Below are 24,061 nucleotides of genomic sequence, written 5' to 3' on the forward strand. Positions count from 1 at the left end.
GAGCCCAAGGTGGCAGCTGGACACGGAACAGGGGCCCAGTGCCTGAGGCGTGCAGTGAGACAAGGGCCTGGTGCCAGCAAGGGGCTCAGCTACACGGGCCTGGGGCCGGGCAGAAAGGGGCCAGGGGCCTGGTGACTGGAAAAGACAGAGCCAGGTCTGATACAGTGAGCCTAGGGTAGAAAGCCAAGGTAGATTAAAGAGGCAGAGGCCGAAGCCCCAACAGAGGGAACGATGTTATAGTAACACCTGTAAGGCATGGGGCATGGTGTAGGGGAGGGTTTGGAGCCACACAATTAGGTCCTAGGGCTGTAGGTGCCCAGCAAGGACTCAGCTGAACTGGGTTAGCCTGTGGGCAGCCTCCCTATTTATTATTATACTTCCATCAAGGTGTGGCAAGTGAGAAGGAAAGGTGCCCTAGGGGCAGAGCGGGGCATGGCTGCAAAGCCACCAGGGGGCACCCTGGGATCCCAACCTTGCTACACTGGGCAACTAAAAGGAGCAAGACTGTTAGCAAGGAAAGGAAGGCCAAAGCCCTACACAGAGAACAATCGGACTGCACAGGAAGAGCTAATTCCTGCGAGGGAGAATAACTGGATGCCCAGTGCTGAAGGGGGGAGGGGGAGAGGGGCTGTGGCTGGAGGGAGCCCAGGGCAGCAGGCAGTGAACAGACTGATCAAGGCTAGAGATGTGAAAAAGCCTTTGTTTCTATGGACCTTATTACACCTTACACTGTGAGCTGCATAAATGTTAATGGGTATTAATGCTAGCAGTTTGGAGCAGTCACAAGTTCACATCAGGAGGGGCCTGGAGGATTAAAAGAGAAAAATCCCTTCCCCCTCCCCTCCCCACACTCTCAATCCATGTTTCCCGCATTGGCCCTCACTCTGGGGGCTCCCTCCTTGTCTTTCAGGTTTCTCCCTGGCCCACCTGCTTAATTGTGGCTGCTCCCACTGTCTGTCCTGAGGGAACAGACAGGGTAGGGTTAACCTGTCTGCCCAGCCACTGCCAGCAGAGCTGGCAGGTAAACTCTTCCCTACCTGCTCCTCAGACAGTCGGGCAGCCACAAATAAGTGGGGGTCAGAAGGATCATGGTGGGGGGGGCAGTAAGCAGGGATTTGGGGTGCTTGGGAGAGTGGGGTGGGGGGAATGACAGTGGGCCTGATCTGGGCCAGTACAGAAAGGGAGATGAGAGTGGTGTTTACACTAAGATGTAGTCTAGAATGGCTGCAACTCATTGTAACACAAGCTAGGTAGCAGGGATCAGAGATAATCCTGCCCTAGAGCGGCATAACTTGGAGCTACCTAATGAGTGCTTAAAACTAGTTTCCAGTGTTAATGTGCAGACAATCCAGTGGTTAAGACCTCCAGAAGCCATCCAAAATTACTGTGTAACAAGGCCCTATGTCAGCTGATTTTGAGAAGTGATATAGGAGAAGTGCCAGATGGAGGCTCTGTCCACAAAGCAGTGGCCCAGGGAGCACGGGCTCCCAGAGCACGGGGAGGAGGGGGCATGAGCCCCCCCATGTGCCCCTGGCTGGCGGAGAGTCCCAGACTAGGCCAGGCCGGGGCCCGTTGCCACTTCTGTGCTGCGGCTGGGCTGAGCCGTGTCCACCCAGCAGTCAAAGGAATGTGGGGTCGGGCCCTGGCCTGGCCTGGGGCTCCCTGCCAGCCATGGGTACATGGGGGGCTCCTGCTGCTGAATATAGCCCAGCAGGGGCCTTGTGGGCCCATGCTCCTCCCCCCCGCCATCCCCGCTCTGGAGGCCCATGCTTGCTCCCTCCCTGTACTCTGGGCATCCCGGAGCACAGGTTGGGGGTGGGGGGAGGGGCAGGCCCAGCGGCATAAGCCCCACCCTGCCCCACGTGCCTCTGGGCAGCGGAGAGCCCTGGGCAGGGCCAGAGCCCGACCCCATATTACTTTGGCTGCTGGGCAGGCACAGCTCAGCCCAGCGGCAGCAGAGAAGTGATGTCAGGCCCTGGCCCAGCCCAGTCTGGGACTCTCCGCTGGCTGGGAGCACAGAAGGGCTGATTGGCCCCTTGGGTGCACATGGGATCTGGGCCTTCCTCAAGGAATTGTGATCCTGGCTGCGTGTGTGCCCCTTCTCCCCTGCTGTGACCATCCAGAGCCCCTGGCCTGGTTTCCCTGCAGTCCTACCTGCTCCCCCTGCCACCTACTTTTATATACTGTTATATACTGCTATTTCTACATTTCCTTTCAGTTGAGCCTTGCCACTTGGGGGTGGGCAGCAGGGCAGGGGGTGGCATAGTAGATCCTGGGGTGCCCTTTATTTCCTAAAACTGATCTTTACCATAAAAAGGTTGGAAACTATTGCTTTATGACCTTTCCCTCCAAAGAAATCATTCAGCCCTGTTTGCTACACCAACAGAGCAATGTTGGCTGCTAGTCCCCTTCCAGTTCCCCAGACAGTGGAAATATGAAAGAGTGGAGCACCTGGGTGGAGGGTGGACTCTGCTGTACCATCTGAGCATGCTGAAGCTGGGAACCGTGTCAGAGCCCAGAGCAGGAATTACCCAAGCTGTCTGGGAGAAGATGCATGTTTTACTGACAGCCTGGCCTCTCTGTGCTATGGGGGCTGCAGTGGGGCATGCTCTGGAAGAAGATGCAGTCCCTGCCCCAGTACTCACCTCTTCATCCTTTTCCCGAATGAGTTTCTCAGTCTCCGAGTCTGGTACTGTTGGGATAACTGGGATAGGGAAGTCTGTCCCACTTTCCCTTGTCAGCTTGCTGAGGGTAGTAAGAGGAGAACAAAACATAGGAAATTAGCACTGCATTCCCAGCACTTCAGGAGAGGCAAACAACAAGTTAACAAGGGTGGGTTTGGGGGTCCTAGATGAGGCCCAAAGGTCAGGGAAGGACAATTTAGAAAGAGCAGCAAATAAACTTTCTGCTCAGAGAAAAGCAAACCTGAGGGAGAACATGTCTGGGAAAAACCTATTCAGGAAGACCTGTAAGCCACAGATGGCACTTTCTTATCTGTATGAACTGGAGAGCTCTTTCATGATCAAAACTACTGGTACAACCCTGAGAGGGCATCAGGCCATTACAGACAGGGGGCTTGCATGTCCCCTGCCAAGCAGCTGGTAGGGCAAAATTGAGGCCAAATCTGATGCTTCGAATAGTCTGGCATTGCTAGGCCTAAGTGTCACCAGAAGTAGTAGATGACTAAGGTTCACTTGTCCCATAGGTCTTCATGTGATCCTCAGAGTTGCTTTGTGTATCTTTTCCTGCTAGCCGACACTCTCTCTCCCTCTCCTTCTCCCTCCTGGGCCAGTCACCTCCTGGGGAGGATGGCAGGATGCTCAGAGTGCTGTGAGCTGCTAAACCCCATGCTTCATTCTTGCAGACCATCCTGCTTGAATGCAAGATATGAGCAGGGTTCTTCATCAATCCCATAATCCTGGCTCCACTGCATTGGTACCTTCCATGACAGAAGCCCAGGGCAGGATCATGCTGGGAGAAAACCAGTGTAGCTTTTTAGGTGGAACCCCACATAGACCTTCATTTATAGGAGACTAGAGAGTCAGGGGCAAGTGGAGCAGAGAAACAGGCCAAGCCACCTCCTCTACCCCTGTATAAGGCTTATGTGCAATACTTGAGCTATAACTCTTGCCTCCCACAGAGCCTGGCCTTGGGGAAAGGGACACACATAGTTAGGTTTAAATTGTATTTAAAGGTTTGTTTTTTAGGAATTGGCTTATAGGTATAGATATATTCATCAGAATGGTTCAGGATGGGTAGCAGGGGAAAACTGATTTCTAAGAAGCTTGAGTCTCACAATTGCACAATATTACAGCCTTGGAAGCAAACAGGCTGTCTAACACAACAAGGCTAACAAGAACACATAGTTTGGAAAACAGTCTGGGAACAGAGGGATTATATACTATACTGCCCGTAGCACGAGATAAAGCAGCACTAGCTAACAAGGCCCCAGAGCAGTGGAGCCCGAGTCCCAGTTTTGGGGAAACAGACCAAATTAGGAGAAGGCCCAGAAAGCTATGTGGACAGTGTGACCACAGGGAGACAACCAACCAGTGATAGCCACAGATCAAGAGTCATCAGAGGGGAAGGAGAATATAAAAGCAGAGACTTGAGAGTAACAAAGGGTCCTTCCCCATTCCTGCCCATCCCTCCTCCTTTTCTTCCCCATCCCCATCCCCTGGGAAGGGTCCCCGAGGCCACAATGGACAGAGGGCATACCACCAGCCCATCTTATCCACCCCACTGAAGCGGGGGTGCAGGCCTTGGCATCCCACCTCTGGACTGCTGACATCTGACATCTAAGAGATAGCCTCCAAGTGAAGAGTGCATCCTGGCCAAATGTACTTTGATGACAGCCCTAGGATTTTGTAGATATACAGAATTGCTGGACTGTTTGCATTGCATTTTTTCTGTTATCACTGTGTATCAATACATTTGCCTACTATCAAATGGAGAGGTTGTGGTTGGTCTGAGGGGTCCCCCTGGGTGGGTCCCCCCCAGAACAAGCCCTCTGGGTCCTAAATCCGGAGCCAACAGCAGCAAGTGACTGAATGGCACCTGCTGCATCCCAGGTCTGGGGTTGGTGGTTGTACAGGCCATCACATTCCCGCTCATGAAGGAGAGGGAAGTTGCAGAGTCTCAAACCCCCTCTGGATAGACAGCTGTGCATTGACCATGCTTAGTGTACAAATGCCAAAAGTGGCAGTTTTGGGGCTGCAAACATGCCCTTGAGAAGCATAAAACCAAATAGAATTTAGACATAAGAAGACATGTTCATGATGGAAGGCAGACCTGTGCAAGGATATCTAAGACAGCTCTGCTCACACTAGTTCCAGCACCAGACCAACACTGCTGTATCAGCAGTTTCCACTCAGGCTGAAAAGTCCTGTTCTTAGCAGAGTTAATGAGCCTTGGTGCAGTGTTGTAGTGCTGTCACTCCATTGCCTTCAGCTGGGGAGCTAGCTCAGGTACCTTTGTACATTTTCATCTTGTACCAAAGAAAATGTAGGTTACCCTGCAAGCTACCCACTACTTGAGTGAGCAGTGAAATCTCTAGTAAGTGGCTAAAATGGTAACTTTACCTGCTCATTCAGTGACAACCCTAATTTCAGCTCTTCCCATGCACTGTTTTACTGTTCTTGACTGGAGAAGGAGTGATTTCTCCACTTTGAGGCTGGACTGAGTTCCTGGGTCATGCAGCATCAGCCAACCATACCAGTGTTGCTCTACCCAGGACGTCAGCTGGGCTGGGAACCACAGTGACTCTCAGCCTGGTATCCCCCAGCCCTCCAGAGCTCATTGTGGGGCCCCTGCCTCAGCAGGCCCCATGATGCTCCCCATCTAACCATCTTAGAAGGCTGGGAGATACTAAACTGGTCTGCTTTCAATCTGCCCGCTGCCACCAGCTTTACATGCTCATGCTCCACATTGTCCATCATCCCATACTCGCATCCTGCCCTGACAACAAGTGGTGGGACACCCTAAGCAAGGGGGGTGAGGGTCCCTAGTGGACTAGTCTGTATTTCACCTTGATTCTGTGAGCCACCAGGGATCTCATCTGCTGGCTCCTCCACAGATCTGTTGCCACAGGCGTGTGTCTGGCATGGTTCACGGACACCTCCAACACCTGCCTCTTCTGTCAGCAGAGAGAGACCCTGGCGTATGCATACATGGGGTGTGCTAGGCTGCAGCCCCTACACCACCTACTCCAGAACCTCTTGCTGAGGTTCTGGCTGCACTATTCCCCTCACCTGTTTATTTTTGCACTCCCCATCTATGGCTCCACCAAGTCCCAGGACCTCCTGGTCAACCTCCTCCTGGCCCTGGCTAAGCTGGCTATGTATCTTACCAGGAAGGAGGCTCTAGCCGGGAGGGTCCCTTTGGACTGTGGGGCTGCTTTCCTTTCACTTGTGAGAGCCCGTCTCTGGGTAGAGTATCATGGGCAGCATCCACTGGCTCCTTGGACTTATTTGAGGGGCCAGTGGGCACTCTCCGGTGTGCTCTGTTCAGTGCCCCCATTTGGCAGACTAGTTATTAACCTGTGACCTCCACTCCTGTCCCCGTTTTCATTATTTATGGCAAGTACTCAGTAACACATCATTAGTTACCCCCAGTACTAAAGGGGGCTTATAGTTTCCTTGGCAGGCCATAACTCTCCTTAACGTGTTAAAATCCTGTATCTCTCAGACAGCAGCCTAACTGCTCTCCCTGCAGTAAACAGAAGCTTTCCCATCACGTTCAGCAAGAGTCTGGCCAGAACGAAAGGGCTGCAATGTCAAGTCACAGTTTGAACTTTAATAGAGAATACTGCATCTTTTCCACAGGGTCCTGGGCCTTTGATCTTTCCTCCATAGTACTAGTGTTCTTGGGGCGCTCAGGATGCCATGGCATGGTTATGGAGCTATCTGGGTTAGCAGCAGGCTGAAAAGCCTACAGAATTGCATGAAGCTGATTCTCCCAATGATGAAGCAGGAAAAAAATACATTAAGTACATATCCTAGATCTCAGCTTTAGGCAGGTGGAAGGCAGCTTCACCAGACCTGTCAGCACTCTGTACAGCAGGGGCATGAGCATGATCAAGAAGAAGTGGCTACAACAGCCTAGTTCTAGAGTCAAATGGCTTACTCTGTTCAAGCCATTAACTTACAAATAATTTGAGCTCCTTCAGAGATACCAGTAAAGCAGCAAATGTCTTTATAGATCTGTAGTGTCACTCAACTATCTATATACCAGAAGTACTCAGTCTTCTTCAGGCTTTGAAGAGGGAAGAGGGGTCAGAAGTGACTGCACAATGCTAGTCTTTTCCAACATCTGCTCCTGAAGCTGTATGCCAAAGGTGGTTCCTTCTGGAAGAAGAATCCCTTTAAGCCTGAGGTAAGATTGGCTGCCCTGAGCTTCCCCTGCATGCCCCAGGAGCTGCAATTCTGAGTAGCAAAGCACCTACAGAGATGAAACAATTCTCTCCTTCAGACCTGATGACAGGGTTTGTGGGAGATGTGCAGGATGATGGCAGTCAGGTATCCAGGCTTGACTCACAACTCAGAAGGAAGTGATAATCCTAAGCGTGGGGTTTATAAAACCCTTCAGTTCCAAGGATGACAGGTGCTCTCCTGAATAGGACAGTTACTATATTGCCGCAGCAGGACTGAATCAGTATTGCTCCACTGACTGCAATGAAATTATACAAATTGACACCAGCTGACCTCTGCCCCACTGTACACATAAATCACCAAGCACACACCCTACCCCTGTACTTTCAGGACCAAAGAGCAAGCCTCCGAGTCAGGATAGCGCACTTGGATGATAAGAGTAGGATCCACCTGGCTCAAACATGTTGTGTGTTGGTCCCCTGAGAAGCATCAGCCATTATCTTGTTATTGCCTGGACATGAAGGGATTTCTCCTTTTCATACACATTGCACACAGGTGCCACCTGCAGTGCTAAGTGTGGTTCAGAAGGCCATCAGTGCTGTACTATTACTCAGCCTTCCCCAGTGTTTGACAAGGCTGTATTCACCTCACAGGCAAATAGTTTCATAGTTGATAGGGTCAGAAGGGACCTGAGCAGATCATCAAGTCCGATCCTCTGCTATGGGCAGGAATGAATGCTGGGATCAAATGACCCTGGCAAGGTGATTATCTAGCCTCCTTTTGAAGACCCCCAGGGTAGGAGCAAGCAGCACTTCCCTTGGAAGTTGGTTTCAGATTCTAGCCGCCCTGTCTGTGAAGTAGTGCTTCCTGATGTCCAGCCTGAACCTACTCTCTGTCAACTTGTGGCTGTGATTCCTATTGCTCCAGGTAGTGCTCGGAGGAACAGGAACTCTCCCATTCCCCACTGGTCCCCCTGGTAAGTTTACAGATGGCCACCAGATCCCCTCCCAGGCTTCTCTTGTGAAGGCTGAAAAGGTTCAGGTCCCATAGCCTCTCCTTGTAGGACCTGCCCTGCTGCTCCCTGACCATGCAAGTGGCCCTCCTCTGGACCTTCTCCATATTGTCCACATCCCTCCTGAAGTGCGGCGCCCAGAACTGGACACAGTACTCCAACTGCGGCCTGACCAGTGTCTCATAGAGGGGGAGGATCACCTCCTTGAACCTGCTCGTGATGCATCTGTGGATGCATGACAAGGTGTGGTTAGCCTCCCCACACTGTCGGCCCATGTTCATCTTGGAATCAATAACGACTCCAAGATCCTTTTCTGCCTCTGCACTGACAAGAAGGGAGTTCCCCAGCCTGTAGGTATGCTGCTGGTTCTTCCTCCCCAGGTACAGTACCCTGCACTTGTTAGTATTGAATCCCATCCTATTCTTATCCACCCACCCCTGTAACCTGTCCAGATCTTGTTGTAGCCTGTCCCTCCCTTCTAGCATGCCCACCTCTCCCCAGATCTTAGTGTTGTCCACAAATTTGAACAAGGTGCTTTTCATCCCCTTATCCAAGTTGCTGATAAAGATGTTGAACGGTAGGGGCCTGAGGACCAAGCCCTGGGGGACTCCACTGCCCACATTTCATTCACAGTCTACAGCAGTGGCCACCAACTGGTTGATCCCAATTGACTGGTCAAACTTGGAGCCTCTTCAGGTCAATCTGAGGCTGGGGGGGGGGGGGGGGGGGGTGGTGGGAAGAGCCCTAACCGCACCATGGTTATTTCAGCGCTCATTGAAGTGCTCATTTCACCACTTCTGGAATTTGGTAATATAGCAAATTCCAGCCACTAGATGAAGCCAAAGTGTTTGGACAACAGTTGCAGGCTAAATACTCATGAGCAGCATTCACTCCTCCCCAAGTGCAGTACCTTGTCACCTGTCCATGCCCTGTGACCTAGCTAGCTGGCATTTGCTCCACAGGCTGTATGAGTAGGGTTGCAACCCTGGGGGTGGGAAGGTCACATTCCCAGGGGCAGGAGGGGAGTTTGCTGGGTGTCAGAACCCCGACCCTCCCCCCAGCAATAGAGTTCAGGGAGTGGACGGTTTTTCCACACAAAATGGAGGGTGGGCAAGGGGACACTGCCTCCTGGTATGCTAGAGGACTGCAACTTCAGCAGCTCATCTGTGAGGAGTGGCCACATATTAATGAAACATGAGCTGGATAAAATGGATCAGAGATAAACCTGCCCTGGAGTGCCATAACTTTAAGCCATCTAAAGTGTGCTTAAATCTAGTTTCAGGTGTTAATGTGAGGATAATCCAGGGGTTAAGAGCTTCAGGAGCTCCCTAAAATTAATGTGCAACAAGGTCTTGGGTTTTATCCACCACAACATCTGAGTATGAGTTAGATTACATCTCCCTAGGTCATGGAGTCTTCTTTTCTTCTCCAGGGACGACATGTAGGGGTGCATGTGGGTACACATGCACCCCCTGAGCGTGGCAGTGCACCCCCTACAAGAAGTCGCCTCTTGCCACCCCACCGCCGCTCGCCAGCCCACTGCCAACACCACAAGTGGTGTCTGCGGGTAGTCTACAATTGCCGCTGGCCGCTGCCAGCCCTTAGTCGGTGCTCGCCCCTCTGCCCCACAGCACCAGTGGTGTCTGCAGGAGCTCTGCGCTTACTGCCACTGCGCCTCCGCCACCGCCAGCACAGCTGTGCCTCCCCAGCCACCAGGGGTACGCCTCGTTCATGTTCTTCTCCCTTCCTTGTCATAATCTTAAGGCCAGGTGTAGCAATGAAACTTTAGTCCAGTAGTCACTGATATGTAACACAAGCATAGGTAAGAAGTACACCCCTGAAAGATGACCCTGGATATTCGTTCTCTCAAAAGCTCTGCCAAGCAGAATAGCTGGTGCTACTACAACTTGGAACAAATTCATTTTCCTTGCTAAGGTGCCAACATTAAATACTTCACTGCTTTGTTGGACGTTCACAAATGATCCTGGGAGAGATTACTGTATGTTCAGTCAGGATCATGACGCATACAACCTGAGGCAACCTACCAAATTGCAAGAGTGATGGCTCAGCTCGTATTTGCTACAAGGAATGGTCGGGAAAGCACTTACCATTTTTCAGTGTGAATGATGTTTACAGGCTTATAGCAGATGCACTCCAAGCTATGTAAAGTACCCTCATCTCATTCCTACCCTGTGAACCAGAATTGCTAGTATGCTTCAAAGCAGCAATGCCTTCCTACCTGAGCACCACATCCTGCACTCCTGAGACAGACTCAGATGAACCTTCCTATCTTCTTGTACTTCTAGCAAACAGGGTGGGGAATCCTCCCACGACCTCCCTTAGTACCTGCATATTCAACACTAACCTACTTATCCTTTCTCTGCCCATGGTTTCCATGTCCCCATTCTAATCCTGGGAGGAAAGGCCCAAAAAGGTTGTGAACACATTGAATGCTGGCTTTGGTCTCTAAACATCAGGTTTTCATTTTCTCGTTTTTAAGCACAGAACTGTAAGTGACTAGAATTTCTTGCTTTACCAATTGTCTACAGCCTAGGATTTCTTCCTATGACTCCATAAAGGAGAGGGAGAAACCACACTGTATGCCTAAGACACAATACCACAATGATGGACTTACCAGAGTCATTCTACAGGTGATATTTTTAGTTGCCTTGTGTCTGTCGGGGAGTGTGGCTTTCCCAACCCTTGGCCAGAGCCTCAGCTCTGTCTGACCTGAGCTCAGTGCAGGACTCAGCAAGGGGTGGGGAAGGTGAAAAGCGACAGGCAATGGACAATGAGACCTTAGAACCCATATCTGAATAACCTACAGGGTCTGGGAAATAGCTGATTAAGGGGAACTGAATTTCACATAAAAGTGTGACTTTCACTTCAAAGTATGTCTTTACTCTGAAAAGTGCCAACATAAGGCAGTTAGGGTTAGCTTCCACCTCCTGGGTACTCTCACACTGCTGACTTTAGTGAGAAAGATAAGGCATTCTTCTTATGCATCATCCACAGAGACGTTAACTCAGTCCTGCTTAGAATACCAACTAGCTACATGAAGAAACTAGCTTAAATTTATCACCTTGGATGGCCCAGAGAGTCACTATCATAGCCACTCCCTCAATATTTTACCATCCCTCCATCCACGCTGGAGACACTCAATTGCTTAAAGGCCTCATGCCTAATGGACTGCACTGGTGTTCCTCCAGAGTGATTCTACAGAGGCTCATGGAATTACCCAAGGGGGTAACAGGGGGAGTCAGGACTGCAGGCCAAAGCCACTTGTAGGACTGCTGCTCCCCAGCCTTTAGCAAAGACAAGTTTTCAACAGCTGAGCATCTGGTCCTCTTGGTTCAGTGAAGGCTGTGAGCTAAGCATACATCACATAAATAGGCAGAGGGCCCAATTCTTCTCTGCTCAGGACCTCAGGTCACCACATCTACCAGTGCTCAGTGGATGTCACATGTGAGCAGGTAACGAGTCTCCCATGCAAGTGGGAGCTCTTGGCACCCTGAGGAGTTGGAGATTTGCCTATCCTCTCTGCACCTATGTGCTCTCCCTTACACACTGGGTTCTGCCACAAAATCCTGCACCAACAGCACTGCCTGTTCACCAAGTGACTGCACAGGGATGCTGCTCTTTGACCTTCTCCTTCACCTTGTTATGCAGCTTCTCTGTGCCAGCAAAGAAAAGGGGCTATGAGTCCCACTCAGGGAGCTGCCCAGTAGATGTAGAGCTCAGATCCTGGTTCCAGCACTGGAAGGCCCACATGGGCACAGAAGCTACCAGAGATGTTGTAGCCTCCACTGGGGACCAAGTCAACCTCCTGCAACAGCAGAACTGGACTGCCCCTGAGCTGGGCTGTGTGGAGCACAGGGACAGATGTGGCCTCTGCTTTTGTTTGTCTCATACTTACGAATGTCCAGGTTCTACCATGGTCTGTGAGGTGGGGCGGGGGATGTCCTTCCCTGTACACCCCTGCTAAATATATTCTGGTGCCATGTCATGTTCCTTTCACAGCCTCCCGGTATGAACTGCCCACATTGGGAAGCTATCAGGGACAGATGGCAAAGACAACCCTGCTGACCAGGGGCAAGCCTTGGGCTGGTGCATTCCTTCCTTGACCATGGAAGTCCCCAGCTGTACAGCATGGGGAGGCTCCATTACTGTGTTGGCTGGTGTTTCTCCCACAGAGCTCAGCAACAAGGGCCTTGTGAATACAAAGCCAAGAGCCAACGGTGAAAGTCAAAATGAGGTCCCGTCCAGGTTCCTGGACTGGCTGATGAACCTACTCACGGCTCCCAAGGATCTCTAAAGACTGGGGTGTTTGTTCCTGGGCTCCAGCCTGCTGTTGGGCAAAGCAAGCAGTACTGTTCCTTGCTCATAGGATCATGGTGCCATAAACAGTTGCTTGTCTTGCTAGTGCTACAGCCCAGCACTGAACTTCCAAAGAGAAAACAAAAACATGCCAGGCCTTCTCCCTTTCACCCATGCAGACTGGCATCTCACTTTCACCCATGCAGAATGGCATCCACACACCCTTCCTGTGGCTCCCAAGCTTGACTTCCCTACTCTGAGCTAGCATGGGCATGCTGTCTCATCCCACACTGCCTCTCAGCACTTCAGCCCCTAACCCTGTATAACCCAAGGCACTTCCCCATACTTGCGGTTCCTCTCCTTCACCACCATGCGCGTCATGCTCTGGATGCACTGGGCCCGGTAGTTCTCATAGTGAGTCTCTCGTGTCACATCCTTGAGGTCCTGCATATGCGTCCTTACCAGCATAGTACGGAGCTTCACAAAGTCACAGTGTGTGGGGTTCTCCACTGCAAGGGAGGAGCAGGGTTAGAGGGGAAAACAAGTGCCCCCACACCCTCTCAACCCAGTCAGGAAATCTGGGCCTCTTCACAAATGAACGAACTTGGCCAAAACATCCAGTTACTAAAGAAACGTAGGGCATCCTCTTGCAAAGCAGCTTTCTTCCCTGCTTGCACATGGGACCAAAAAAGTGTGACATGAGCTACACAAGATCCTGTCCAGGAAGCCTGGGACTTCTACCAAATCTGACCTGCTAAATCATATGGAAACAGGCAGAGCCTTGGGGTGCTGACAGATGTGGGGGAGGAACCCCAACTCTGCAGTGTCTGCATAGATCAGGCGCTTTAGTGGGGCTTTTTTGGTGCTTTTTATCTAAAACTGATTCAATCAACTATTAGAGCAAAGTGCCAAAAAAGCCCCCCAAAAAGCCCTGCTAAAGCACTCAATCTATACAGACATTGGGAAAGCTGGGTGCAGCTAATGCACTGCCTCTTCTGGGCATTTGCTGGGCTTGGTGTCAGAGCGTGCTGAGTTTAAAGTAAAGTGCTGTTTTGTTGTTGGTTTAATGGTCAGCCTTAATGATCCCACCAAGGACAGACCTGCCTGCTGCCTTAATGATCCCAATCCCAGGTCACTCCCACCAAGGACAGACCTGCCTGATGCAAACACCACAGTGCTGACTGGTGAAACATGGTTCCTGAGCCAGAGGTTACTAATTTGGACACAATTCAGGACAGCCTGAGACAGAGTATTACCTTCCACAATGCCCCAGGGATACAGTCGCCCCCGGACTCTCCTTCCTTTGGCCTCCACGACTGTGTTGCTACCAATCACAGCAAAAGGGATGCTCTCCTGGAATAGAACCAGCATTTATCAATGAACAGTTCTACACCCCACAACTCCTGGCATTTTGGGGTCTCTGTTTTGTGCCCCTGGTTACAAGCCCAGCTGGTGCTCTCACACTGATCACCATCTAGCATAAATTGTGCAAACTACAAAAGAGAGACAATGTCCTACCAGAACCCTCACTAAATTGAGCCTCAAGGCTGAGAATCTGAACAGGTTTCCACAGCCTGTGCTCATTTATTTTTGAGATAAAACTCATGAAGGAGTGGGGGAGAGGAAATGGAGGGATGGGAAGAGAGTAAGCAACCTATAAAATGCTCACTACATTGGTACTTCCAGGTGTACCAGCCACTGAATAGAAGCCAGAGTGCAGGCAAAACAGTGGTTGGGAAGGACCAAAGAGCAACTGTGGGAGAAGAACTGACATAACACATAAACTGGCCACAGAGCAGGAGCTGGAAGGCAGTCCAGCATTTGGGTGCAACAGCTGATCTATCAGCAATGGCTAGTGAAGAGAGATGGACGCAGGGCTAAGGTACAGGTCCTTGCTGCATGCTTATCACTCCCATGCCCATTTTCCTTTGCCTCTGCAGCTCACAACAATGACTACCAGAGCCCACTATAACTACAGTTTGCATCTCCCATCCAGAAACACAATGGCCCTTCATAAACTGTGATGTCAGAGACCACTATCTTCCACAAGTTCTGAAATGCCTCGCTACAGACAAAGTGGATTTCAGAGCCTCTGCCTTGGGCTGGGATTCATGCCTGGGTACAGTCCTAGTGCACTTCCTCCCTGGAACTCAAAAAAGGGGCACCACAAGCTCATTCCTTATGGCAGTTCTGTACCGCAGTCCTGGCGCAGCTGGCACAACCAAGATTCTCTGCCCCCCAAGGGAAGGCCATAACTCAGTTGGTCCAGACCACAGCATCCTGCTGCTCTAAGGAGTAAACTTCTGCAAAATTCTGTACTCCTCATCACACGAAGAATCACAGAACAGGACTCTACTAACTTGCAGCCCCTGTATTTCTTTGTTCTGCTGCATCCAGTTAGAAAGAAGAGAACAATCTCCTTCCGGCTGGTTCTTATTACACTACTGCACCTTGCCACTAGGTGGCAGTGTAACAAAAGCTTTATGGGTAAGGCTGTAAGTGGTACACAATGGGCAAGTCTACAAAAGATGACTTACCATGCCATTGACTAATTGACTGTGCAGTAAAGTATCACCATCTACATGTGCAGATGCTTACTGTGCAGTCAATTAGTCAACTGTGCAGTAAATTTACTACCTGCATATGCAGGTAGCAAATTAACTGCACTGTAGTTTCTGAACAATAGCCCGTGTGCAAATTTGCTTCCAGTTAGCCTGGGCAGCCAGGGGCAGGAGAACAATATCCTCCCCCAGGAGCTGCCTGCTGCTGGGGTGGGCTCCAATTACAGAGTTTGGCCTGGGACACTGTCCCTCTGCCCCAGCTCCATGATAAGAGCAGGGGATGGGACATTGTTCCTTGCCCCTGGGAGCTACCTACTGCCAGGGTGACCTCCAAGCAAGGAGCCTGACAGAACAATGTTCCCCTGCCCCAGCAGCAGGCAGCTCCTAGCCCCCAGCTCCATAATCAGAGCCTGTCCCCACACCGGGAAGGGGCAGGGAGCAATGTCCCAGCCCCTGCTCTGATCCAGAGCCAGGGCCGAGAGTTGCCTGTTGCTGGGGCGGGGGGACACTGTCTCAGCCTGGAGCTCACCCCGACAGCTTCTGGGTACAGGAAACAATGTTCCAGCTCCTACTCTAATCAGGGAGCTGGGGCCAGGAGCTCCCTGCACAAATAGAGTTCCCCACCCAGTCCTGAGATGGCTGGGACCTGCCTCCCAATAGGCTGGGCACAGGGTTTATCCCCATAGTCACGGGACAGGAGAGCTCTGCAGCAGCAGCTCTCCTGCCCTGTGCACATTAGGACCCCTCCCAATGTGTATGTATGGGTGGGTGATAGTGGGGGCAGGAGGCAGCTGTCTCCTGGCCCTGTGTTCCTTGCCAGCCTCTGGGCTAGCAGCCAGGGGGAGTCTGCTGCAGGGGGGCAGAGCAGTGTGGAAGCTGCCCTCTCCAGGCTGCTCACTTGCTAGGGACAGACATTCAAAAAGCTGGAGCCTAAACTGATTCAACTTTTGCAGGTTAGTCTAACCTGCCTAGGTTAAACCAATTTGTAACAGGACAAACATTCTCTCTGGACTCAGGAACTGCAAGCACATGTCTGCAGTTGCTCAGGCCAGGCGCTGGGGGGTGCTAGAGCACACCCCTGGCTCCAGGGAAGCTGGGGGGGGGGAGGGCTGGGGGCTGGCCAGTCTGGGCTGAACTGGTGAGGGAGGGGTTTAATTCCCCCTCTCTATCCCACCGACAGGGACTTAAACCAGATCTACCAGGCACTCCCCACTCGCTGCTGCAGCAGTGGGGCACCATAGCCCCTGAGACAGAGTGGGACAGAGAGGAGAGTTAGTCTCCCCTCTACCCCCACTGGCAACTGGGTCTGCCTGCCATCCCCGCCCTGACTTCTTAGCACAGAAGGGGAGAGAGTTCCTCTTCTCAGCCTTGGGGCTGGCTGGGAGGATCCAGGAACCTGTACTGGGGCTTGGCTCCAACCCCCTAGAGCTGGGAGCAGAGCTGGAGTCCATTGCCATGTCCCCTTCTGTCTCTGGGCCAGCTGAGGGGAAGTGGGGAGGAGGGACAGGAGAAGCTCAAGTCCCCTGCCACATCCCTTTCTCAACCTCTGGGTCAGCTGAGAGAGGGGCATGGGGACTTCAGCTTCTCTCTCTTCTCCCCCATTCCCCTCAGTCCCAAGGTTGAGAAGAGGAACTCTCTCTCCTCTTGTGCTGAGAAGTCAGGCTGCTGGGCAGCTGCCACTCTGTCTGCACTTGGGGCAGCATCTGGAGCAGGGGTGGGCAAAATATGGCCTGTGGGCTGGATTGAGCTCACCAGGCCATTCTATCCAGCTCGTGGGACCCCTAAAAATTTAGAAAATATTTATCTGCTCCTGGCTGCCTATCAAAGATAACAGGAGACAGGGCCAGTAGGACCCAGCAGCCCTGACCACCCTCAACTATTTCCCTGCTTCCTGCCCCCACCCTGCTCCAGTACCACTGGCTCCTGGCTTCATGGCTGGACTGGGGAACACAGTGCCATGCCGGTACAGGGGTGTGTGCGTACATGCAGGCAGGGGCAGTGTGCGTGTGCATGTAGGGGTGTATGCCCAGCCTATGCAGGGGCAGAGTGTGTGTAGGCAGGGGCAGAGCGTGTGCGTGTGTTTGCTGAGCGAGTCCCACACACACCCCACCATACATATGCACCCCCACCTTGCACTGCTATAAATGCAGACTCCCACACCCACACCCCCCTCACACAACCCAGCCACCCTCCCCCCACACCCCACGTATCCATACACATACCCATGTGCTCCCTCACCCCACATACCCACATTCCCCCACAAATCTATACCCACCCCCCACAACATACGGGAATAAGACTTCATTTTAAGCTATTGTGCAATCAACTCTATGTACAGTACACAAATGCATGTAAACCAGGACAAAAATATTTTTTGAAATCAAATTAATTAATGTTTTAAATGTTCGGTTTTTAGAATGTAAGTTGGTATTTTTCTGGTTCCAAGATGACAAAACCCCTTGCTAAAAGCGGTATTTCTGGGGCCAAGGAGAGGGACTTACAGTGGCAAAGGTCAGGGGTGGGACTTCCAGTCCAAAGATAATGATTTGGGCATGGGGCACCTGTCAAGGCCCTCGACAGCTTGCCAAAACTCGGTAAGCGGCCCTGTGCCCAAAACAACTGCCCACCCCCAGTAAGCCCCCTCCTGCTGGGAGGGGCCTGGCCCGAGCACAGAACAGACTGAGTGGCCACTGCTGGTACTGGGGCTGAGGGGAGGGGGGAAGGAGGGAGAGGAGAAACTGAAGTCCCCTGCCACATCCCCTTCTCATCCTCTGGGCCAGCTGAGAGGGGAGCATGGCTCCCAGCTTTGGGGGCAGAGCCAAGCCCCACTGTGGGCTTCTTCCCCGCGACACGCTTTGCTGGTCTCAGCCAGCCCAGAGGCTGAGAAAGGGATGTGGCAGGGAACTCCATCCCTATAGCAGTGGGGTGGTCGCATGGTCAGACAGGGCCCCTTGCAGGTGCAGGGATGGGGTTATTCCTCCTCCCTCCGGCATCCAGCAGAGGAGACAGCAAGAGACCTATTCCCCTTCAGCGAGCGAGCATGGCAGTGGTGACAGTGGGCAGACCTGACTGCCAGTAGGGGTAGAGGGGAGACTAACTTTCCTCCCTGCCTTATTCTGCCTCAGGGGCCATGGTGCCCTGCTGCTGCAGCAGTGAGTGGGGAGAGCCTGGCAGACCCAGCCTGGGTCCCTGCTGGTGGGATAGAGAGGGGGAATTAAACCCCTCCCTGGCCAGACCCCCCACTCCTGCCTTTCCCTGCTTGGGCTGGGGAGCAGAGGGGCGGGCCCAGCCCAGACAGCATTCTGGGATGCTGGGAATCTCTAGTTGAACTTAAACCAGCAAGGGGGCTGGGACAGACATTGCATAAACCGGTTTGAATCAAATCAGTTAAGGCTGATGTTCTACTGACTGAGCTACCCAGGCTCTTGAACCAGGTTTATCTCAAACTGGTTTCAGCCATTTTGAAACTGGTTTATGTGCACTGAATGACTGTTCTGTTACAGGTTTAAACCAGTTTCTGATCACTTAAACCAGTTTATGTGTAATGTCTGTCCCCAGCCAGTAGGAGCACATCTGCTCCCACAGTAGGCTTATAATCATACTGCAAATTAATAGCGCATGCAGATGTGCCTAATGATGCTGTATTCCCTGCACAATCGTTGCTCTAACTGTAAGGTAGTGTAGATATATGTGAGTAGCAAGAATTTCTTAGTGTGAAAGTTTTTATTGGATCAGCTCTGTAGTTAAGATAAAGTTTTTCAAGGTTTCCAATGCAAGACCTTCATCAGGTCTGACAAAGGGTTAGGTCAGGTCAGACCCAACAAAGAATGTCTTGCATTGCGAAGCTTGAAAGACTGAAAGATAAGAATCCCCCCTCCCGCCTCCCCACCCCATTCCAGGGTTTCCTCTGCTTCCCACCCATGGGACTCCCCTCTCCCCTGCCCCACATACTTGTGACTGCCTGCACTGTTTTTCCCAGGGGAGCAGGCAGGGAAGGGTGAATCTGCATGCCTGGCCTCTGCTGCCTGCACTGCTACCCTCTGGGCTGAGCTGAGCCTGGCACAGGGTGACAGGGGTGGCCAGGCACACAGATTAACCCTTCCCTGCCTGCTTTTCCAGGACAGACAGCACAGACAGCAACAAGGTGGGGGGATGGCAGGGAGTGGGACAGTGAGCCCAATTTAAGCAGCAGAAGTGCACTGATACATCGGTCTGATATCAGATTGGCACCGAGATAGAGAAAACTGTTTGTATCGGAAATTGGCCTGATATGGCCGATAATTTAGCTGATAAAAGGCTCATGCATACATGCAGCTGCAGCACAGCATGTAAATGGCAAGGAGCACAGCTGGGCAGCGTGGAGAGCTGCATGAAACTGGTAAGGGGAAAGGGGAGGGAAAGGGCTGGGGGGAGATGGGGCGCCGATCAAGGCCCCAGCGGTGAGGGAGGAGTGGGCTGGGGGCCGGGTGAGAGGCTGGTGCAAGCACTGCCCAGATGATGTGGGGAGAGCACAGAATGGAGCCACGGCTGGATGATGTGGGGTGGCACCCACTGCTGCTCCTGCTGCTCGTCTGGGAGGGCATGGGGGGGGCATGTGCCCCCAGATTTGCATGGGGCGGGGTGAGGCGGGCTCTTCCCGACAGGGCAGGGCTACACGGGGTGGGTGGTGGCAGCCCTGGGAGGAGGGTTGGGGGGGGAGGGGGGCTATGGAGAATTTTAGGGTGGCTGCAGCCCCCCCATAGTTCAGTCAGGAACTTCCCTGCTGCTGTTTATCTTGTAGGGCAGAGGTGGGCAAAATATGGCCCACGGGGCCCCTAAAAAATGTAGAAAAGTATTATTTACCAACCCCAACTGCCTGTCAAAGATGACAGGAGCCAGGGTCAGTAGAACTCAGGGGAATCCATGGCAGGACCCTGCAACAGCAAAGCCCACCCAACCCATCCCCCCAGCTGGAAGTCCCTGCCTAGCAGAGGCTTCTGGCTGGGGACTGTGAGGATGTTCATACTTCCCTGTGCCAAAGCTGGAAATTCAGGTAAGGAGGGGGCAGGGGGATGATGAAACAAGGGAGGACTGTGGGCAATAGCTCCAGTCCTTGGGGCCAGGCCAGCTCCTGCTGACTTCAGCGGTCTGGCCAGGCACCCGGGAGCCATATGGTGCACAGTGGCTGGCAGGTGGGCACAAAACTGGGGAAAGCAGTGGTGGGGGTGGGGGAAAGTGGAAGTGAGTGGGCACACAGGAGTGCAGGGTCCAGAGTGCAGGGTATGAGTGCAGGGTATGAGCTGGCAGGGGTCTATGGAGCTGCGCTGGGCTGTGCCAGCAGGGAGAGAGGGGAACTGCCTCAGCTCCATAAAGCCCCTGCTGGCCGGGACCCTGCGCTCCTGCTGTCCCGCTCTGGGGCCTGCTGGCACTGGCCCCAGGACACCGGCACAGGCCCTGTACTCCAGTTCATCTGCTGCTCCATCCTGTGCATACTCACTCCCAGTCCCCCCCATCCCAGCCCCACAGTACAGGCAGGGACCAGTGCACATAGCCCTGACTCTGTGTGCCTTGCGCTCCCTGGTCTGGGCTAAGCAGTGGCAGCATGGGACAAACTGTTGGTCAGCATATGGAGCCCGTGGAGGGCTGTCCTGCATCTCCACCACCACACCACCACCTCAGGGCTGCCCCACGGGGCAGTGGTGGCAGTGCAGAGCAGACACAAGGCAGCCCCATGCAGGCTCTAAGCAGCTGCATCAGGAAGCGCTGGCAGCAGGAATGGGAGGGGTCGCTTTTCCCCCCATGCTGAGCAGCAGTTTGTCTCATGCCACCGCTGCTCAGCCTGGGCCCCAGCACTGACTCCGGGCTCATCTGTCAGGGCTGAGCAGCGGCACCAGCAGCTGGGCAGAAACTGCTGTTCTGCATGGGGGAAAGCGTCTCCCCTCCCCCCCCCACCAGGAAGTTTTTGATGCAGCTGCCCAGAGCCTGTGCTGTGCTAGGCTGCAGTGTGGCTCCTTTGTTGCCACCTGTGAGCTGCCCTGCAGCTGCTCCACACTATCACTGCTGCCACGCTGGGCAGCCCAGAGATGATGGTGAAGGAGCTACAGGGCAGGCTGGTGTGGTGCAGGCTCCAGGCGGCCGCAGAGAAAGCTGCCCAGCTGTGATGAGGGAGGGGGGCTGCTTTTCCCTGCGCTGAACAGAAGTTTTCAACCAGCTGCTGCTGCCACTGCTGCTACTGATCAGCCCCAATGGGTGAGCCCAGAGCTAGCACAGGACGTGCAGGGTCGCGGCTGCATGCGCTGGTCCCTGCCACTACCACTGCATGCCCAGGGATGACAGGACATGCCGTGGTTGAGCATTGCCAAGTGGGCATGGGGTGCACTGGGGCTGTGCGCTGTTGGCAGTGGCAGGGAGGTGCTGCAGGGCACTTTGGTTCTAGGCTGTTGCAGAGTGGGGGCGGGTGCTGACCGGCTCAGGGGAGCACACGCAGGGGGCTCCCATGCACCCCCCACATACCCTCAAACCCTTCCCACAAACCCCACAACCATACCCTACCCCACACACAATCCCACACCCCACAAATACCATACTTACACACACACACACACATCCCCCCATACCCACCCACTCACAGCTCCCCACAAACCCCACACCCACTCACCCATACCCCCAAAACCCCTGCACACTCCACACACTATACAAGAGTAAGATTGCATTTTCAGCTATTATGCAATCACTTCTACATATACAGCACAAACTCACAAATCAAGACAATTTTTTTTTTAAATTAAACTAAAATGTATTATTATGGATGTTTGATTTTTGTATATAATTTGTTTTTCCCTCATTCTAAGATGTCAAACCCTCTTCCCCAAAGGAGTACTTCTAGGTGCAAGGGGAGGGACTTCCAGTGGTAAAGGTCAGAGGTTAGGGACAGTCCCAAGATGGTGACCAGGGGGCGGACCACCTGTCAAGGGGTGGGGCTACCCATGCGGCCCTTGACAGCTTGCCAAAACTCAGTAAGCGACCCTCCGCCTGAAATAATTGCTTGCCCCTGCTGTAGGGGCAGATTCAGGGCCTTGATGCTTTACTGGAATTGACACATGGCATGCTCTGGATCCCTTCCCTATCCCAAGGGTATAGAGGAGCTGAATGCTCAGCCCAGGGATTGTTTCTGCTGGCCAGAAAACAAGGATTACAGTTCAGCCAGTGATGAGGTTCTGACACCACTGTTCAATGTTGGCTGCTCTTCCTCCAAGACTCCCAGGGGTCTGCCTGCATCTGGCCACCTCCCACACTTACTCTGTTTCCAGGCAGCAGGCCTCTAAGCAGCTTCTCTTGTAGCCCCTTGGCCAATGCTGGCTGTGCTTGTCCTCAAAGGCCCTACCTACAGCCTGCTGGATTTTTGACAGCCCCCCAGTTGGTAGATTTCTACCTTCCTTGCACTGCCCCTTACTCACTGGATTAATCCTGTTCCCTGTGGTCCCATTTTTACTATGTGGGATTCAAGGGACTCTGGGGCTGAGTTCAAAACCCTGCTCCTTCCCCTGAACTATGTCAGTTCCTCTCTCCCAGTTAAGCAGATGATTCATGGGGACTTTTCACTCCCAGTTGGATCCTGCACTTCTGAACCATGCAACTGTCCTGCCCCAAACATAGGAATCCCCACAATATAGCACATTCAGCAGAATCTGTCCTCAGAGATGTAGATGCAGTCTAGCAGGCAAATCTGATGCTGGTCCCCCTCCAACACCCAGTCACCAAGGCCAACAGAGAGAGGCTTCTCACCCACTCACCTTCAGAGCCTGGTCCTGCAGCTTGAAATCCTCATCTTCATCAGAGTCACAGTCAGGGAACTGATAGATCCGGATCCCATAGTGCCCAATTTCCTCCCGGATCTGGACAGGGACAAAGACCATGACTGACAGACCGCAAGCTCAGCCCTCTTTAATGGGAGCCCTGCTTTGGGGAAGCTCCTTTGGCTGTGTTCCCAGTAGCTTCATACTGTAGATTTCATGTCTATACCAGCTACTATGCTGTTTTCCAAGGTCTGTTTACCTTGTCTTGTGTCTTTTTGACACAGAATGGAAAAAAAAAGACAGCCACAACACACATCCTAATACACTGCCAAGAGGCAGGATCACAGGTGGGCTTGTTCACCTTGGGGGATATTTCCTCACAGCCTTCTCATTCCCATGGTCTAGAACTGCCCCAAAGGAGTAAAGCTAGGGGACAACTGGGAATCTTGCCTCAGACCCAGGCTGAATTTTGAAATGAGTCACAAATGACATCCATGTAAAACATCCTAATTTTTCTTTTCTGGGTAAAAACTCAACAGGACTGTGTCACTCATGCTTGAAATACGGAAGAGTGAATGAGGTAAATGCAGCGGCCAGCCAACTCCCTCTCACCTTGCTTTTCTTGCGCTCCACTTCAGAGGGTGTCAGGGTGTCAGCCTTGGCCAGGACAGGCACTATGTTTACTCTCTGATGGAGAGCTCGCATGAACTCGACATCCAGGGGACGAAGGCTGCCAAAGGAGAGCAGAATTAGCTGGGTGTGAATCTAGGCTGTGAATCCTCCTAGCTCTGGAAGTGTTGGCACCCTACAAGCATGGCCTGTCAGTGCCCTGCCATTGCCCAGCTGAGACTTCAGTTCAATGAGCTTCTCCATAGCAGTACCCCCTTGAGACTAGTATTGTGGCCATTGTACAGTACTCCCTCCTCAGTGCTATCTGGGACTCCAGTACAGTGAGCCTTCACACAACAACATCCTGTTAGGACTCCAGCACTGTGATCCCTCCTTACAATGGTGGTCTCCAACTCTATGACCCCCTCACTGTGATCTTCTTGGGGCCAGCATCTGCCTATGGAGCTGTATGTCTTGACAGTTAGTACATTTTTCATGTTTCTATGACTTGCAAGCAAGGTGGCTTGATAAGACACTTGGGGAAGGAGGGAGGCATGGCAAGTGCCTGGATTGCCCATACCCATGTCCAAAGGGTGAGATGAAGTAGAGGCAGCAGTGCACCCGGTTGTCCTGGATGTTCTTCCGGTTCAGGCCACTTTCATCCCGGAAGTACTGCTCAAATTGCTGATCAATGTAATCAGACACTGGCTTCCAGCTGGGAAAGAGATGGGACAGGCTGCTTAGAACCAAGTCAGACCAGCCTCAGGCATACTCCTACCTTTCAAAAAACATTCTGTGCTGGCAGATGCAAGTAGAAGGCAGGGTAGAATTCCACCTTATAGACTAACCAAAGCATGTGTGCATGTTTATAGCACCTGTGAGCTGAAACTTGTTTCAGCAGATGCTACGAAAGAATGT

At 52.5% G+C, this 24,061-nt stretch overlaps 1 protein-coding gene across 2 annotated transcripts in view; it reads right to left on the minus strand.

Annotated features, from left to right (window-relative positions):
- Positions 1–24,061, minus strand: part of SEPTIN4 (septin-4) — a 72,923-nt gene that overhangs the window by 8,248 nt on the left and 40,614 nt on the right. For both annotated transcript variants that reach the window (XM_014609845.3, XM_019486325.2), the window contains exons 5-10: positions 23,724–23,858; positions 23,147–23,264; positions 22,532–22,633; positions 13,455–13,551; positions 12,545–12,707; positions 2,646–2,745 (exon numbers count right to left, since the gene is read on the minus strand). In XM_014609845.3, the coding sequence (XP_014465331.1) occupies positions 2,646–2,745; positions 12,545–12,707; positions 13,455–13,551; positions 22,532–22,633; positions 23,147–23,264; positions 23,724–23,858 (715 nt within the window). The remainder of the gene's footprint in view (positions 1–2,645; positions 2,746–12,544; positions 12,708–13,454; positions 13,552–22,531; positions 22,634–23,146; positions 23,265–23,723; positions 23,859–24,061) is intronic.

The sequence above is a fragment of the Alligator mississippiensis genome, chromosome 14 (assembly GCF_030867095.1).
Source record: "Alligator mississippiensis isolate rAllMis1 chromosome 14, rAllMis1, whole genome shotgun sequence".
In the NCBI taxonomy this organism is placed as follows: domain Eukaryota; kingdom Metazoa; phylum Chordata; order Crocodylia; family Alligatoridae; genus Alligator; species Alligator mississippiensis.